The 17,764-nt window shown below is 38.1% G+C and overlaps 1 protein-coding gene across 1 annotated transcript in view; it reads left to right on the top strand.

Moving 5' to 3' along the window:
* Positions 1–7,322: 7,322 nt before the first annotated feature.
* Positions 7,323–17,764, top strand: part of LOC145998720 (uncharacterized) — a 56,719-nt gene continuing 46,277 nt past the window's right edge. Inside the window, exons 1-4 of the mRNA XM_083135229.1 lie at positions 7,323–7,412; positions 11,615–11,819; positions 14,369–14,557; positions 15,854–16,232. Coding sequence (XP_082991355.1) covers positions 11,634–11,819; positions 14,369–14,557; positions 15,854–16,232 — 754 coding nt within the window. The 5' untranslated portion in view covers positions 7,323–7,412; positions 11,615–11,633. The remainder of the gene's footprint in view (positions 7,413–11,614; positions 11,820–14,368; positions 14,558–15,853; positions 16,233–17,764) is intronic.

Here is a 17,764-nt window from a genome sequence, read left to right as displayed (position 1 = left end):
ATAGGTTCTAAAAATCCTAACATAGGTCCTAAAAATTTTAAGTTAGGCTACAAAATTCCTGAAGTTGGTTCAAAGAAACTTAAAATAGTTCAAAATTCCTGAAAAATGCTGATTAAGTATAGTCACCGGCAATGAAAATAGGATACCATACTGAAATACGCACTATCTTGCATAACGTTATGTGTGTTGCCTAACCATACGGCGATGGCAGAACTTACCATTAGAAATTTGCTATTAAAATCCACTCATCGCCGTGGACATAGGTAACAATCTTTTTTCATGTTATCCACAGTCAAACTCCGTAATTTTGTCGTGAGGATCATCTTATATGCGGAAAATTATCTTTCAACAAAAACATAGTCAGTGGTGCAAACTTCAATGGTGAAATGTTAGTTTGCAAGGCGTGATTCGTGAATGCCAATAAACACCGAAGTGACGCGAAAGTGAGCAAGACCACACACATCAGAACACTTTGGATTGTACAAGTAACAGTGGCACCTGACATTTTGCTTTGTTTAGAGCTTTGAAAAGTTGCCATGGAATTGAAGGAAGGGAAATCGACAGAGAGTACGTTTCAAACACGTTCCTCATTGAATTTTTTCGTGACCAAACAAAGCAAATGCCTCTGTGTGACATAAAAATCCTGTAAAACCCTTAAAAAGATATAAAAACCTAAAAAAAGGCTTGACGTAGGCACATAAACCTAAAATAGGTTCTAACAACCAAAATAGATTTATTAGGCACTATAAAACTTCATCAGTTGTTACGTTTTTTTTTAACTAAACGCTGACTTAACTTTTCATTTCTTACATACCTGTAAAGGAAAAAATAAGTAGGTTAAAAAACTAAATCCGAGGTCTAGTCATAAGTTAAGACTCTGTGATGCACCCAAATAATTTTTAACAATCAATCAATAAGTTAAGACTCAGTTATCAGATTTCTTTTAAAGAAATACCACAAAATGTTGGGACCCAGGGATGTGCTGCAGCACAGAAGGCTCGGAAAGACTTGTGGGAGCCGTTTGTTATATTCATATTGTTGTTCTGACACAGTAATTCAATTTGCATGTATGTGTGTATTTATTTATGTATAAACACCAGTTGAACTAGGTTCTCATAAAGTAACAATCATACGACATGCATTCTGAATACATGGATATTTGTGTGTTTCCTTTCGTTTCATTCAATCCAATCTTTGTTTATTAAGCATTGAACATGAACTTCTTCGTGAATTGGACTTCGATGATATACAGATGAATGTTCGGTGAAAAAGGCAAGAAAAGTGTGTCTACGTACTATAAGTGTTAAGCCTTTGGGAATCTTCTTGAAGAAAGTGTAGTTACTACAATTTCCACAATGAACCTGTCGGTAATTGTCCAGTAGACAGTATATATACGTATGTAGTGACATATTTTACTCTTAATTGTAAATAATATCATTTATTAAATTATGTACGTAAGTACGGTCTACTGCTCAGTTATCTGTTTCCGTCTGGACCCCCTTAGTATTGACTATATATTGATATATTGTAGTTACGGTGTTCACTGTTCATAATGTTCTGGCGGCGATTAGGGGGGAGCAGTTGCCCCCCCCCCCCCCCAGCCAATTTTCGCCACTTTTGCTCCCGCACTATGCTAAATCTTATCTACAAAGGGAAATATACTGTCTTTACCCCCCTGGTTTTGCCACCTTGCCCTCCCAGTGTAGGGACCAAATCGCCGCCACTGACTGTAGACATATAGACGCAGAATTTTACTGCTGCTATAGCGCTACAATTATCGTCCTGTAACTTTATTTTACTGCTGTATTCTCCCTGCAAATCTATCTGCGATATGTTCGATTGTGAATGACTACTGATTCTAAAATCTGGTCTACACTACCATTTCAACTGCTGAAAATTGATGGTTAACATATTGAGCTAATAAAGCTCCTAGTAAAAAATAATAAAAAATGGGGGGTCCCCACAAAACATTTTCCCCAGGGGCCTCCACAAACCTTGATACGGCTACTTTCGTTAATAGTACGGGAGAAAAAATACGCGTGGAATGGTCTTTTTGTGTATGAATTCGGTTCATTATTATTATCATCATCATCATTACTTTTAAAGATATACACACTGAAGCATTTGTATTTTTGATATTTACTGTCTCTTTTCTTCCCCTTTAAACTAATCGCGGCGATGATGATAATGATGATTGCGTGAAACGACAAGGGGAACCCCACAAAACTTTCTTAGTGCCATCGACATGAGTGTAAGGCAACTTTCAAACCAATGGGACAAGCGACACGGGATGTTCACACTGTCACACTAGTGACACACACTTCCAGACTGAAAAATAGCATTCATTGCACATAAGGGTCAAAACAGCAAAAGACACGTTATATGGCGTATTCGCGTGCTACTTGTTACTTCGGTCGAAAAGCTCCTTAAAGGAAGGGTGCTGAGACCGAAGCGACGCGCTACAGGGGGAGTTCCCAACTAAGTGACAAGCGACATGGTGCCTTCAGTCTATTAGCAAGCGTTGCTTGCGAACAACAGATAGGTGACACGATAAACCGCACATTACAACAGATCTAGGCGACACGATAAGCCACACGTGTCGCTTTGTCGCTTCTGCGTCGCTCAAACTGGGCCATTTCCTCAATAGCTTGCAACATGTTGCCGTGGTTTGTTGTTCGCGCATACGCGATGCAATGAGTGTCTTGCTTTAGTGAGATTGCCCACCAAAGCGACAAGCGGCACGCGACACTTATCGCTTGAAGATTTCACCAACCGAACGCTAGCCTGTGCTTCCCGTCATGCCGCTACGATGTGAAATGTTGCTCTTGATTGGCTCCTTTGCAAGCAACATGTGTCGCTTCGGTATGAAAGTTGCCTTGGACCGAATGAGCCGTGTCGCTTTGGTGTGAAATCCTCGTATCGTTTGTCGCGTGTCGCGTGGTAAAATCTCCTTGGGGAAACGGTGCAGTCAGAGCTTGTGTCCCTACGGTTCGAAAGGCTGCATTGATTTCCGACTGCTCGCTTTCAAGCGACACTTGTGGTTTGTCGCCTCGGTATGAAATATCTCTCAGGATACTATTTATATTCTAATAACATAGAAAAATAAACTCTAATACACAGTCCAAGACCTGACGTCCGGAATTACATTGCGATGTTTCTTCTTGTGTTACGCACGCATCCTATTTATTTATTCATTTTATTTTACTTTTCTTTCCAAATTAATGCCATTTCGTGACTGCAAATCACTCCACAAATATAACTGTTTCCATCAATTCACGTACCGCCTTTCAAGACAAACAAATCTACATAATATATTCCAAAAACTAACTAAGCCGCATTACTTTCATAAGAAAATTAGCACCGACATTGATCGCACTGCCATCTATGCTTCTCATCCGTCTGGGGAACCAGTCTCTTGGGTCGTTTTCCACACTACGTTATTCAAGGCGCTGTAATACGGCCCTGGTCTCGCGCCACAACTTCAGTTCTGAGGAGAAATTATTCGAGTTGACCGCGGAGGCAGTGACAAGCCCCGCCCTTCAAAAGCAGTGTTTGCAACCGCACTAATTTCTTGCTATTCTCAATATATGTTACCAGAATCCATGATAACATAGAAAATTTCTTAGCAAAGCTGTACTACGTTCTTTTAATTGAAAAAAAAATGTATATCGATCTTCTAACCTATTACGGCCATATTTGCTCTGTACGCAATGCTGCGAACTCCTCTTCCCCCATTTCCTTCCCTCTCCTTTTCGTAATGTCGTAATGGATGTTATGGTATTCTCTTCTCGATATATATACACTGCTCGCCATTAAAATTGCAACACCCAGAAGGAAATGAGATAGAAACACGAAACTTGGCAAATATGTAGTTCATAATAAGATAAGAAAATGATTAAAGTTAGAGCTCGATGGTGTGACATGTGACACGTAGAACATGGTTGCATAACCCAAAGGAGCTAGTAGCGTGTACAGCCTCCACGGGCGGCAATAACTGCTGCAACACGGCGAGGCATGGACAGAATGAGTCTATCGATGTCTGCTTGCGGTATGGCGTCCCAAGCGGCTTCCACACGGTGCCAGAGATCTTCAACATTACGTGCCGGAAACCTGAGTTGGGCCAGCCGGTGACCCACCATGGACCAGACATGTTCAATTGGCGACATATCCGGCGAACGTGCTGGCCAAGGAAGCAGGGGCACGTGGTTAGCTTCCATAAATGCGAGGACATTCCTTGCTACATGGGGGCGCGCGTTATCCTGTTGAAAAGTGGCATTATGCAGTGCATGGATTAATGGAACAGCAACAGGGGTGAGAACCTGTGTGATGTACCGTTGGCTGTTCAATGTCCCTTGAATGCGTACGAGACGCGAACGAACACCTATGGCGATGGCACCCCATACCATGATACCCAATGAAGGCCCTGTGTGATGATGCATGATGCAGGCGTCATGAAGCCTAGTGGCTTGGTGCCGCCACACGCGTGTACGTCCATCATGATGTTGTATACAGAAGCGGGATTCATCAAAGAACACTACAGCATTCCACTCCGCCATCCATGCACGACGGTCTTGGCACCATCTCAGATGCAAACGCCTATGCTCTAGCTTCAGAGGAATCCGCAACAGTGGGCGCCGGGAAAAAAATCCCCGGTTCGCCAAACGACGAAGCACGGTTCGTGGGGACACTGGACGTTGTAAAACATCCCGTACTTCATGCGCAATCCTCGTTGACGTGGCCGTTCTGTCTGTAAGGGCCATGCGTATCAGACGTCTGTCCTCTCGTTCCGTCGTCCGACGCGGACGTTGTGACCCTCTACGTCGCTCTGCAGTGCCTTCCTGGACCCACTGGTTCCATACACGGATCACTGTGGATGCATTCCGTCCTACACGGGCACCGATCTCACGGTAGGATAATCCGCATTCACGGTATGCAACAATTCGGCCGCGATTGAACTGGGAAACCTGCTGGAATCGCTGCCGTATTCGACGACGTGGCATTGATGACCGATTTTAACACACTACACTCACGACCATGCACTTTCACTGCTCGTCTGCACCTATCTGACCTGCTACAGGTACCACTTACCAGATGGCGTGGCAGGCGCACATGACGCATGACGGCCTTGAACACCTAATCATTTCTTTCTGCATCTCTCCTCTACACACTGTGCACATTTCGTCCGATTCCGATTACTCCTTCTGGGTGTTGCATTTTTAATGGCGAGCAGTTTATATATATATATATATATATATATATATATATATATATATATATATATATATGTCACTAAGGGCCCCAAATCTTTTACTTTCGAAAGGCCACAGGAAACTGTGCTAAGTCGATGGTTGCCATTAGAAGCCTCTCCTTCCTTTTCCATTTGGTGGTAAAGGCCTTACAACGCGTCTTTGTCACACTCCCACGTTTTATCACCGTATGATGTTGTTTGTTTATACATATATGTTTCGTCTAAATAGTACACGGGTCTTCCAGTGTTTGGGCAGTCACGAATATCTCTAAAGAAATCGGCGCTCACAACAATAATATTCGGTGGAGGCACATAGTGGTTCGGATCCCTCTTTAAACTGTAGGTCCATTCCCGATTAGCCTTCTGTGCATAAAGTGGACTTAAAACATCAAATCAATCAATCAATAACAATAATATCTGATTTCTCCATCAAAACCTCATATTGGATTCAGTTCTCTAATAAGGAAAACAAAGATCACGTAAACATTTCCATAATGTGACCCCCAATCGAAATTTGATTATTTTTTCCTCGCAACTTCTTTAGTAGGTGTAGGTACAGTATTGTCCACAGAACGTAAGTATCTCTTACAAGCCTTCTAATAACCCCTTTTTACGGTTTGTGGCGGAGTAGTTAGCACAGTGCGCTTCGACGTCATAGGTTCCGAGTTCGAATCCCGCCCTGGGCATGGGTGTTCTTTGTGTTCAGTTTCGTCATATCATCAGTAATCCTCATCTTCGCGATTAGCCAAAAGTGGAAGAAAAGCGAAGTAAAATAAATAAAATCAATCAATGAATTAGCCCTAATAACCTCTTTATCCAAATTGCATTAATTGATTTGGTTTATTTTACTTCGCTTTCCTGGCACTTTTGGCTATTCGCGAAGATGACGATGAGTGATGATATTGATGAAGGGACACGCACAAAAACACTACCATCTACAGGTCGGAATTCAAATACGGGGCTCCTCGCGTCGTAGCGCACTGTGCTAACCACTCCGCCACGGATATCGGCGAGTATCTTGGGAAACGAGGCTTCTCCCACATTTCTTGCCTGGCTTCGCAATGCAGAACCCCCTTTTGCCGAATTATGCAAATCTACATCTAAACTGAGTGACCAGTTAATCGTTTACATCTGTAGATGGCAACATTGGAATTTTGCTCCACCAGCCTGCCACAAAACCCATAGGGCCTCCTCGGATTTTCACTTTCCCCAGAGCTCAAGTTGTCGCGCGAGACCTATAGTACCTACTACAGCGCCGCGCTTAACGCATTACTGTTAATTTTCACAAAACCAACGCGTTACTTTTAAACAATAAATAAATTGTTTTCTAGACACATGTAAAATTGCACGCAGAAACATAACAGCAGAAACTGTTGTTTCACAGATTACTATGCTAACTGATAGACGCAGGAAATCAACATTAAAGAACATGCACTAGGGCGCCCGCAATGAGACGCGAGGTCCTTTTAGGCGCGAGGTCCCGGCGGTCGCCCACTCCCCCACCCCTTTCTACGCCATTGCTTAAAACTCCAAATCAATCAATCAATCAATTTCCTTATGAAGTGCATTTAGGTTTGTAAATAAATATACTTTTACACTCTCCTGAAAATGGGTGTCAATTTCACATCTGCTTTTCCTTTATTCTTTATAAGCAGATTTTCCACATATTAAATATATAGGTTGGTCTCTTCGGCGCTTGGAGCACGTGCCCCTTACCCTCTACGCAGGTTACGCTCCTAGTTGCATCCTACTTTTCTCACAACAAACATTGTGTACGAAACGGCCCATTAATAAGGAAATTACTTTAAAAACTGAAAAGCTGATGATTAATTAAAAAGTAAGTACATAAAGATTTTTGAAAATATATGAATTGTGTGACCTTTTGAACTGATGGTTTATAAACAGTTTCTTCCTTTGACAATCTGATCATTTCATATCATTCCATCGAAAAACATGAAGCTCTATCTATTCCAACTTAAGTTTATATTCAAATCATCCTAAACTATTTTTTTCTTGTTCTAGTAATACACATTGATATTAGTGATACAGTTGATTTTTTGACATAAGGTGACCGCGGCCATATTGAATGTCAGTGTCAGGTGTAACAAGGTCATCAGCCGGAACAGGTCACGCTGTTTGAGTCCAGCTTTTCCAGATTGAAAAGGTTCGTGAAAAATGTGATTGTTATATATATGAAATGCTAAGTTAAAATACTAGTGCAGTTTCTGTCATAATAATGCATATCGTACTGAAAATGAAAGAATGTAGATTCATTAAAAGCTGCTGTTTCTTTCATATTTAATAACCTAACATGGCAACAAACATGGCCTTAACCGTAATGGAATAATTTCCAGTTAGAAGACAAGATTAATATGTAAGACAATTTTGCTACAGATGTAACTCCTCCACGCTTATATACAATTCATTCACGTTAAGCACGAACTGGTAATACATTTTTATTTATATTTTCCTGAAGTACAAAACTATTCACAACCGGCCTAATTACTCGTTTGATTTATCCGCGTAGGATTAAAATTACCGAATTCTGGTCGAACAGTTTTTGTTCAGTAAGTAAATATTATGCCAGTTTTAATATTCTTTAGACAGTCGTAACAAGATTGCTAACATTGTATAATAAAGCATATGAAGGCGATTATGATATTACAAATGCGACAGAATGTTTACAAATTAGTTTGATTACGTTCTCATAATAGGTCTTGATTAAAGCTTCCTTGGTAATATGTTGGTTTCAAGCATTCGTGGATGCATATTTTGTCAGTTGTTGCGGACATTATTGCACTTCAGAGTGGCCAGTGATAATGCACCGAAGTATTTAAAAAATCACAAACAACAAAAATATTGGCGTTGCAATCTCACAGTTCTCATGGACAGTGATGGTAGATGATTTCCTACAATTTTGGAAAAAAAGAAATAGATATATTACCATTTCAAAAGATGTGAAGGAAATGCTTTTTTGTTTTCAATTTTTGACCGTTAATAACGAAGATGTTATTGCTGAGGTCGATAATTGAAAAAAGAAAATCCAAGATATTACCTTACTACAATTCTAGAGTACTCTTAATGCAACAGGTGTTTCTGTTATGCCAGGAAACGTTTTTGAAATATTTTTTTAAAAAAATCGGAATTTCATCATTTACAAAAGTATAAGTTTCTCAAATTATTCCTAAAATTGTTTGGTGTCTACAGTGGACCTCTCCCACGGTAAAATTGATGTGCACTTATTTTGGTAACAGTATGGTATAGGGAAAACACATTTCACTCCTTCATTTAGTCATTTTTAACATTCGTACATGCCTATTATGCATTGCAAAACATTGTTTAAGGTGGGATTTCGTTTTTTTCACGAAAATAGCTTCAAATTTCCACATATCGAGTAATTATTGTTCATTCCTCTCACACACAATATGGCGAAGAAATCTTGACTAGCGTTGTCGATGATCAGATGGTTTCCAGTGTTGCATCCTCTTTGTTCGTTCCTCTCACACACAATATGGCAGAGAAATCTTGACTAGTGTTGTCATGATCAGTAGGTTTCCAGTGTTGCAACCTCTTCACTGAAAAATACATACCTTCGTGTTACTCATTTTGTATTTTTTCCAGGTTCGAAAACCCCATGAACCATGCACGGATAGTCCCACAAACCATGCATGTGTAGCCCCACACACCATTCACGGATAACCCCACAAACCAATCATAAATACACAACCATTCATAAATAGCCCCATGAACCATGCACACGCGTAGCCCCACACACCATTCACAGATAGCCCCACAAACCATTCATAAATAGCCCCACGAACCATGCACGCAAGGTTAGGTTCTGTGAGGTTAGGCAAACATAGTTAAAATTGTCATGTTCTGGCAGGCAAAACAATGGCGAGTTTGGATACACTGACGGGGGGGGGGGGGGGTTACGTCATTGAACGCACGGAACATTTGGTTCACGTAGTCAAACGTAATGGAGGCAAGAGCTTTTGTGCATTGGAGAGACATTAATGTCGAAAAATACATGATTTACCGGCCAAATAAGTTGAACGAAGGGAGAAAGCACTTCTATGAGCTTTCAAAAGTCTACAGAAAATCAAGTTCCTTAAGTAGTTTCTCCTGTAAATTTGAAGAAATGTGTTTTCCCTATAACATACTGTTATCCTTATTTTCATATGTCTAACCTCCTTAGATGTTGTCTTTCAAATATAATGTGCCGCAGGTTTTGCTGGAGATGCACTGTGTGGTTGACAATACAAAGTCTAATAGTGTTCACAAGAGAATCCTTGTGTGACTAAGAGATTCTAATGGAATAAAACTTCACAAACAAAATTTGAAAGTTTTTTTTTTTTTGTCACTTGATCCAAGAATGCTAAGCAGTGTCTTATCCATGAAAATGTATAATGAATTGTTTCAAAACACAGAACTAATTTTAAAACACCACATTGGTCCAAGATAAGGAAAATTCCAATTTTTTTTGTACTGAACTGAGAATCAATCTGTTGGGAAGTATTTGTGAATAATTGAACCACTTTTATCAGCCAGTACTAATGCATCAATATCAGACTATCCCTAGCTTAATTTTACACCTCCCAATGGAGTACTGGTAATGTCATCACCTAGTAATGAAGTAGTGGTTTGGATCCACCGTAAACTGTTTTGTCCAGTCCAGATTAGCCTTTCTGTGCATAAAGCAGACCCGTACCCAGGCATTATTTGTAGGGGAAGGGGGTGAAGTCAATCCTAGAGGGGGCAAATTTTTAATATATATTGTGTTGCATTGGCAGATATAGCAGGGTACACAGAGGCACTTGGCCCCTCCCCCAAAAGAGATAAGTAACAGAAAAGGGATGATATCTTGAAACTCCAACGAGGAGAGAAAAAAAAATAGGCTAATAGGGACTGTATCTACTTGATATTTACAGGTCGATAATGTTAATAGACGATTAATATGTACCAACAGCTTTGGGCCTCTTTGCAGAACTGATTAAGGGAGCCCTTTATAAAGCATGCTTCATAATGATTCCCTCTAGTTTCCAGTATGCAAGATTTTTACGCACAAAGGAATCTAACGAGAATCCAACAACACCATTGTGTTGTTATGCAAGAAAAATCGAATTAATTAAATAATAATGATTACATATTATCTACACTTTGATGAATTATGTAAAAAATTGTAATACTTTTCTTGTACTTGCTAAAACATTAAAACATGGGTTCCGTAGTCCACCACAGACTCTATTTCTTTCAAGGGAGACTCTTGCATCACTACAGACAATGTTTGCTTACTGGTTAGGTTAACAAATTTACAAAATATTGTGTGAGAATTATAGGTGAAATGCATGTGTTTGAAACCTGACAAACAAATAGGAATCCTTTGATTGATCAATGACTTCTTGGATTACAGTGCCATCATTAATTCATATCAAAAAAAAATTACGCAATGTATTTTTATTTGTATAAAATTTGAAATCGAAGGGGGAGCACAATTGCCCCATGTGTGCCCCTTGCAAGTGCCCTTGGCCGTCTGGAAGAAAAATGCAAGGAACACGTGAAAACCATCATGAGTATCCAATTGTCCTGCTATTCTTAGATTCTCCTAGTCTTATTTTTTTTTACTTCGATGTTTGCTTCTCCTAGTAAGGACTTCCGTCGGGGAAGGGGGGGACAATGACCCCTGTGGTTGCGACACTGTTTATGAGTGTCTCTTCATCAATTTCACGTCATCACTCATTGTTGGGATTAGCTAGAAGTGGCAGAAAAACACTCCCTCTCTCTACCACATGAATCACTATTACCAAAAGGCAGACTTGGGAAACAAAAAATTAAGCAGTTCCAAGTTCATAGCAACACATCCAAGAAAAACATCCGAACACATTAGGCACCTTTAATACAAGACTACTCAAAATGTCACAACTGTTCTAGATACTGAAAATTGTGAAATCATTTCCCGAAGTCTGGATCTGGAAGGGAATTTTTTCCTCCAATCCTGATACAACATTATACTTAATCCCATACACCCTAATAAATCACAAGATCAATAAGTGTCTTTGTTATGTTTCTAGAGTAACACATGATATAATTGTAAATATTAGTGAGAATTCCTGGTAGGAATGTGTTCTGTATTTTTCACAGGGGGGGCAAACAAGGCTCCCAGGGGGTCCAGTTGCCCCCCTGTCCCCCCTCTAGCTATGGGCCTGGCATAAAATGGACTTAAAAACAAACACAAGCAAGGATACCTAACTTACTTTTTCAAGATCATTTATTCATATAATTTGAAACATTTATAATTTTATCACAAAGATTGTATTTTTTGGTTCATTTGTTTGTTTATTTATTTATTGTATTTAATTTTTTCAGGTTTGAAGAGAGCACAAACATGACAGAGAAGAAACAGTATTGTTTAAAGTGGAATAATTTTTCAGACAACATTTTAACTTCCTTGGATGCATTGTGGGGAGATGAAGATTTTGTAGATGTAACAATTGCTTGTGAGGGACATAGTTTGAAAGCTCATAAAGTGGTTTTGTCAGCATGCAGTTTATACTTCAAGAAATTATTAAAGGTAAGTTTGGTTTGGTTGGTCAATAGTATGTAAAGAATGAACCTTCATTTCAACATGAAACTCTCTTTTTAGAATGAATATACTTTTAAGATAGAATGAACAGTGAACCAATTGAAGAACATTTAGTTCATCTTACAATACTTGAAGCATTTAAGGTAATGGCATATTCTTTCTTTGATTAATTTACTATTCTTCCTGCTTCAGATTTTTTAGCAACCATATTACTTCTCTTGATAGTGCACGTTGCTTGTTACTATCATAAAATAAATAATAACTTTTGAAATTCTTTACTTGCTCAATATTTTAATGTAGTGCACATACATATTTTTGAAGAGCCTTAAAAGTTAAAATATATTTGCAAATTAAAGGTTCTTAAGATAACTACACAGACAATATGCAAAGATTTCAATTATGTCATTGTAACTAACACCTGTGTTTAAATGCAAATAAAATTAGCATAATTGACTTCATATTTTACAATAGTACAGGGTGATTCCCTCGCTAGAGGCCCCAAACTTTTGTCTATAAAGCTGCCATTTTCTTAAAGTTTGTATTGAAAATTTGTATGCACATACCTTGAACAATGTAAAACAGGATCTGCTCATATGCGATGCTGACAATGATCCCCTTCCACATGGAAGTACTCTTGTACATGTGGGGTGTAAGGGGTGCTCCTTCCGCATAGTGCACCCAATAGTCAACCTCACTTCCATGTAGTACACCCTGAACTGCAGACTAATGAGGCTCTGGCGACTGGCCCCATGGCCAGTATAATTTAGTTTGTGTTGTCCTGTGTTTTGTCCTTATTTGTGCTGAGTGCTCCTTTACAGTCTCAGTTTTTAACGAAAGTCAGAAGATTTTAATATTTTATGCTTTTAGTTATACAATTAGAGTTGTTATGTGTAACGATAAGGGGCTGGACCTCGTATAATGTGACAGGTGCAAAATAGCGTTAGTGCTGATGCACCCAAAATTTTAAATTCAAGTCAAATCAATCTTGTATACGTCTCCAAATTCTGGAATACTTTTCTTAAAGTGACATCAGTAATGGCTTCAATCTCTTGACGTATAGCTTCTTTCAGGGCTGCGATTGTGCATGGTTTATTTCTGTATACTTTTCCCTTCAATAAGCCCCAAAGAAAGAAGTGGGGTGGGGTGAGATCAGGAGATCTTGGTGGCCAAGGATAATTCGGTCTCCAAAAAAACTTTTAATTTCTCTCATGCTTAAATTTGAAGTGTGACATGTCGCACCGTCTTGTTGGAAATATCCATCAGTTAGTTCATCATCTGTTAACTAATTGACAAACTCAGTGAATATCCCAGGTAGACTTCAGTGTTAACCATTTGTTCAAAAAAAAATAGGGCCTATAATTCGCCTACGAGACACTCCACACCACACTCCAATTTTCTGAGAATGCAAAGGTTGTTCATGTATTGCACGAGGATTTTCTTCTGCCCATATGCGTGTGTTTTGAGAGTTTATACAGCCACTCAGATGAAACCATGCTTCATCCGTAAACCAAGTGAGGACTAAAATCCCAGGATTCTGAGTAAGAAAATTTTGAAACCATAAACAAAACTGCACACATTTTTCATGGTCTGTCAGTTGCAATTCTTGAACATATGACATGCGGTAAGTGTGTAGTTTTGATCTTTTTTGCAGCTTTTTGACATGTGGAATATGGGAGATTAGTTTCTTGGGAAAGTCTTCGCAAAGATTTTGATGGTGATGCCAGTAATCACTCCTTTACATCTTCAGACATTTTCTAGTCTCCTGAGTGCTGTGACAAGACTTTCTGTTGTCCCTAACTTTCTTACCAATATCTGGATACAACACTTTGAAGATACACGTCTCACACAAAATTCAGTCTGAAATGCCCTTTGACATGCTTTAAATGAATCAGTTTGCCAGTATTTGCGATCGAGGAACACATGCTCTTTGATTGTGTACATTGTAATCCCTATACATTCGAGCCAATACTACGGAGATGCATTGTTGCAGAACAAAACAAATGAAGGTCTCTGGAAGAGTCCAAACCTATTGCGAGGGGTTAGATCCTGTTTTACATAGTTCAAGGTATGCATACAATTTTTTTCAAGACAAACTTAAGTAAATGGAAGTTTTATAGACAAAAGTTTGAGGCCTCTAGTGAGGGAATCACCCTATACATAAGAATTAATATTGCTTCTTAAATAAAAATATACTAAAATTCACTGAGTTTTTAATTTTAAGATTTTTTAACATGAAGGTATTGATCTTATAGTAGAAACTCCTCCTGAATAAGAATACATAATTTATTCAAGTAGTAAATTTGATGACACAAGTAAAAAACTGTCACTGATGGTCGCAAGAGGTACACACAACCTTAAATACCTATAATTTGGTCGAAGTAAAGAATATTAATATTGCAAAGTATATTTTCTTTCTTCATTGCCAACATGTTATTTCTTTCGGAATCATTAACTTTAAATATGTTTCAATGTATTTATTGAATTTATATTTCATATTTGATGAACAAATATATGTGTTTTTCTTTTTTGTTTATAAGGAAAATCCATGTCAGCATCCCATCATAATTTTAAAGGACGTGGGGCTCCAGGAACTACAAGCATTGTTAAGTTTTATGTACAATGGACAAGTCATGGTTGAGGAAGAGCAAATACCAAAACTTTTGCAAACGGCAGGAATGCTGGAAATCCGAGGTCTGTCAGATGTTAGCAAAGTTACGAAGGACAGGGTAAGTTTGCTTGTCGCCACAACAGCAAATCACAGTGCTATCATTTTCAAATTCCAGTCTTGCGAAAGGTACCTTTTAAAATTATCTTGCAAGTTGCAAAATATGACTGTAATTTTTAGTTTGTAAATGCACAGTTTATTTTTAAAGCAATAACAAATTAAGTAGTCATTCAGTCACATTCATTCGTTAATTTTTTAATAACTTTTTCATTTTTATAATAGATTAATACACTTATCAGGATCAGTAACAAAAATCATATAATTTGATCCTAATTTAGTATGTATATTAAAATTTTCAATTTTTAAACCAAATGCATATGATATTTATTTGATTTTTTGGAACTAGAGAGGTTTAGAATGGAATGATCTGTACCTTAGAGTAGTTACATACCATATTTTGGTAATGGTTCTGAATGTTTAATTATTTTTAGAAAGTTTTATAGGAGTATTAGAAAGTGCTTTAGAATACTGAAAACTGTTCTGGAAGTACGTTCAAAGCTTCAAGAAACTATTAGTAGAGTTAGAAACTTCACTAAGTATTATTTACCACAGGAATTATGATTTGAAAAGTAGCTTATGCCAGCAGCTGTTTTTGGTTTCTGGCAGAATGGGATTATCAGATTTTATGTAATCAGGTATTTAAAGCAGTTAGGGATGTTATTTTAATGATACAAGCCCCAAATCCGACCTGCCTCACCTAACAACGAAAGCATTAATTTAGCAACGAAAATCCCTTTGTACCTCACCCATGTGAAGTAGATAGCCTTAGCAGCAGTCCGTATCTAAGATGACAGTAAACTACCTGCTTGCAAATAAAGAATCATAAAGGAGCATGTAGAAGGGGAAACATCCTTCTCCAGAAAACATGCAGTAAGTAATCACTAGGACACTGAAGTATGTGTTAACAGACATAATTAGAAATCGAACCACATAAAAAAATGTCTGCGCACCATGATAAATTTGGAATTAAACAATCAGAACTTGGGGCCCATATTTTCTTGACTGCAACACAAAACACACTTTATAAAATATGTCCAAGCTTTCAATTCCACTGGAAGTCGTCATCAGGTCTGGTCGAGAGATAGCCAGATAATGGCACTGAGGTGGATCCAAAAGCTTGGAATTATTTTTTAAAATATGTTTGATTGTGATGTGTTTTGTGTTGCGGAGGTTTTTTTTTTTTTTTTTTTTTTTTTTTTTTTTTTTTTTTTTTTTTTTTGTCATGTATCAAATACTGTTTACCATTAAAATGACAAGCGGACTATTAGCACCTGTAATCGTTGACTATTTATTGTAGCTGGAAGGTAAAAGGACACCAAGTGAAGATGGTGAAAGCAATGCTCCACCAACAAAGAGACCTCGGCCTGTACCAATGCTTCAGTCTATTCTGGGCCAGAAAGCAGACTCTCTCGGTGGGACCACATCAAATTGTAACGTTGGCATTGGAGAAGATTCTTCAAAGTCGTCATCCTTGTCTTCAGACTACATGGAAGGAGTCCATGTCAAGGATGAAGGCGATGACTATGCTGAGGTTGGGGATGGTGACGATTCCTCATTCCAAGATGGCGACCTTGAAAGAGTAGGTCAAGATATAGAATTAGATGGTTTGGAACCCTCCAAAGATCCTTTGCTTCCAGCGGTAGCTAAACTTAAGGAAGTGGCTTCACAAGCACAAAGTAAGTTCTATTTATATTTGTGTTGGAAAACCGTTAATAAATACTTAAATACATATGTGTACATATAAAGATGAAGTGTCGCTTTATAAAACAGAAATTGACACAAGAAATTTCCATTTAGTAATAAGATAATGCTTTACATCTTGCATTGTATATAATAGAAATTAGACTTAATGTTAGGGCTGAGCTGATGCTGATACCAGTGGTATCTGTATGGGAAAGTATCGGTTGGGATTCATCTGCCGATAATTTTCTGGCATATTGGTCTTTCACGGGGTCCACAAATATGCCACGCGACACTGTCGTGGAGTCTAATTATCCTCAAAATTATGCAAAAAATCAAACTTTCTTTTTATTTTGAGCCAAAAATTATATTTTGTACTGACATAACATCTATTTTCATGTTATGATGTAATTCTTGAATATTCTAAAGCAAATTTCTTTGTAATTTGATGCATATAATTGCAGAAGAATGTTTACACACCAATATTGATCAATATTTTTAACATTTTTTTTTATTATTTCAAGAATCTGTATCGGTATCGGTGGGAATCGGTAAGAGTATCGGAATCGGTTCAAAGTGGTATCAGCTCAGCCCTACTTAATGTATCTGTTAATTGAATTTAAGTTGACTGTTTGTCAGGAACAGTGATATGTAAGACTGGACTACATAGGACTTACATTATAGGCTGTGGAGGTTTTTTTTAATTATTGCTGCTGCTGTTGTCATCACTGCCTTAACATCTTGATATGAAATTGAGTCAACACATATACTGTTACATATTGGGCCTTTTGTTCTGATTTTCATGTTAACAGTTTCAACAAATAAAAAGTCAGGAAATTTAATTTTATGTTTTAACATGTTTCACATTAGTACCTTATTTCATGCTCCCTTCCTTGCTATAGGTTTGCGTGTACTACGGTCCTATAGCTTTGCTGCAAAATGTACCTTGATGCCAACCTCTGTAGTAGAGTGGTTACACAGCATGCCAGGTTTCCCAGGTTCAAATCCCAGCCTTTCAGTGTGTCCCTTTATCATATCATCACTAATACTCACCTTCATGAGCCATAATCAACCTCTTTCCTCCGTTGTGCAGATATGCCATGTTAAGTTTTGTTTTAAAATAACTTTATATTCACTGATGAGATAATGAGAACATGACCATTTAAACATGAAATTCATTTTTTGCACCCAATTTTGGTGATTAATTTTAAAAAATCAGCATTTTTGTATACTTAAAAATATACTGGACTAGAAAAAGCATCCACCAATTTTATTTGATTTTTCTTATTTAACATCTCTTTTCTGCCACTTTTTGGCTAAATGCAGCAATGAGGGTGAGTGATGATATGATGAAGTTGATGAAGGGACACACTCAAAGAACATCCAGTGTATAGTGGAGTATATATCCAACATGCAGTGTGCTGTGCTAACCACTCCACCACGGAGATCAGCAACATCCACATACATGTAATTCTACTCACCTCTAGTAATTTTATATTGTAAGTCAGTTTGTTTATTTTTGTTGCTG

Source organism: Lepisma saccharinum, chromosome 14 (assembly GCF_977018435.1).
Source record: "Lepisma saccharinum chromosome 14, izLepSacc3.1, whole genome shotgun sequence".
Taxonomy (NCBI): Eukaryota; Metazoa; Arthropoda; class Insecta; order Zygentoma; family Lepismatidae; genus Lepisma; species Lepisma saccharinum.
The sequence above is the reverse complement of the archived record's forward strand: the minus strand, read 5'-3'. Positions and strand labels throughout refer to the sequence as shown.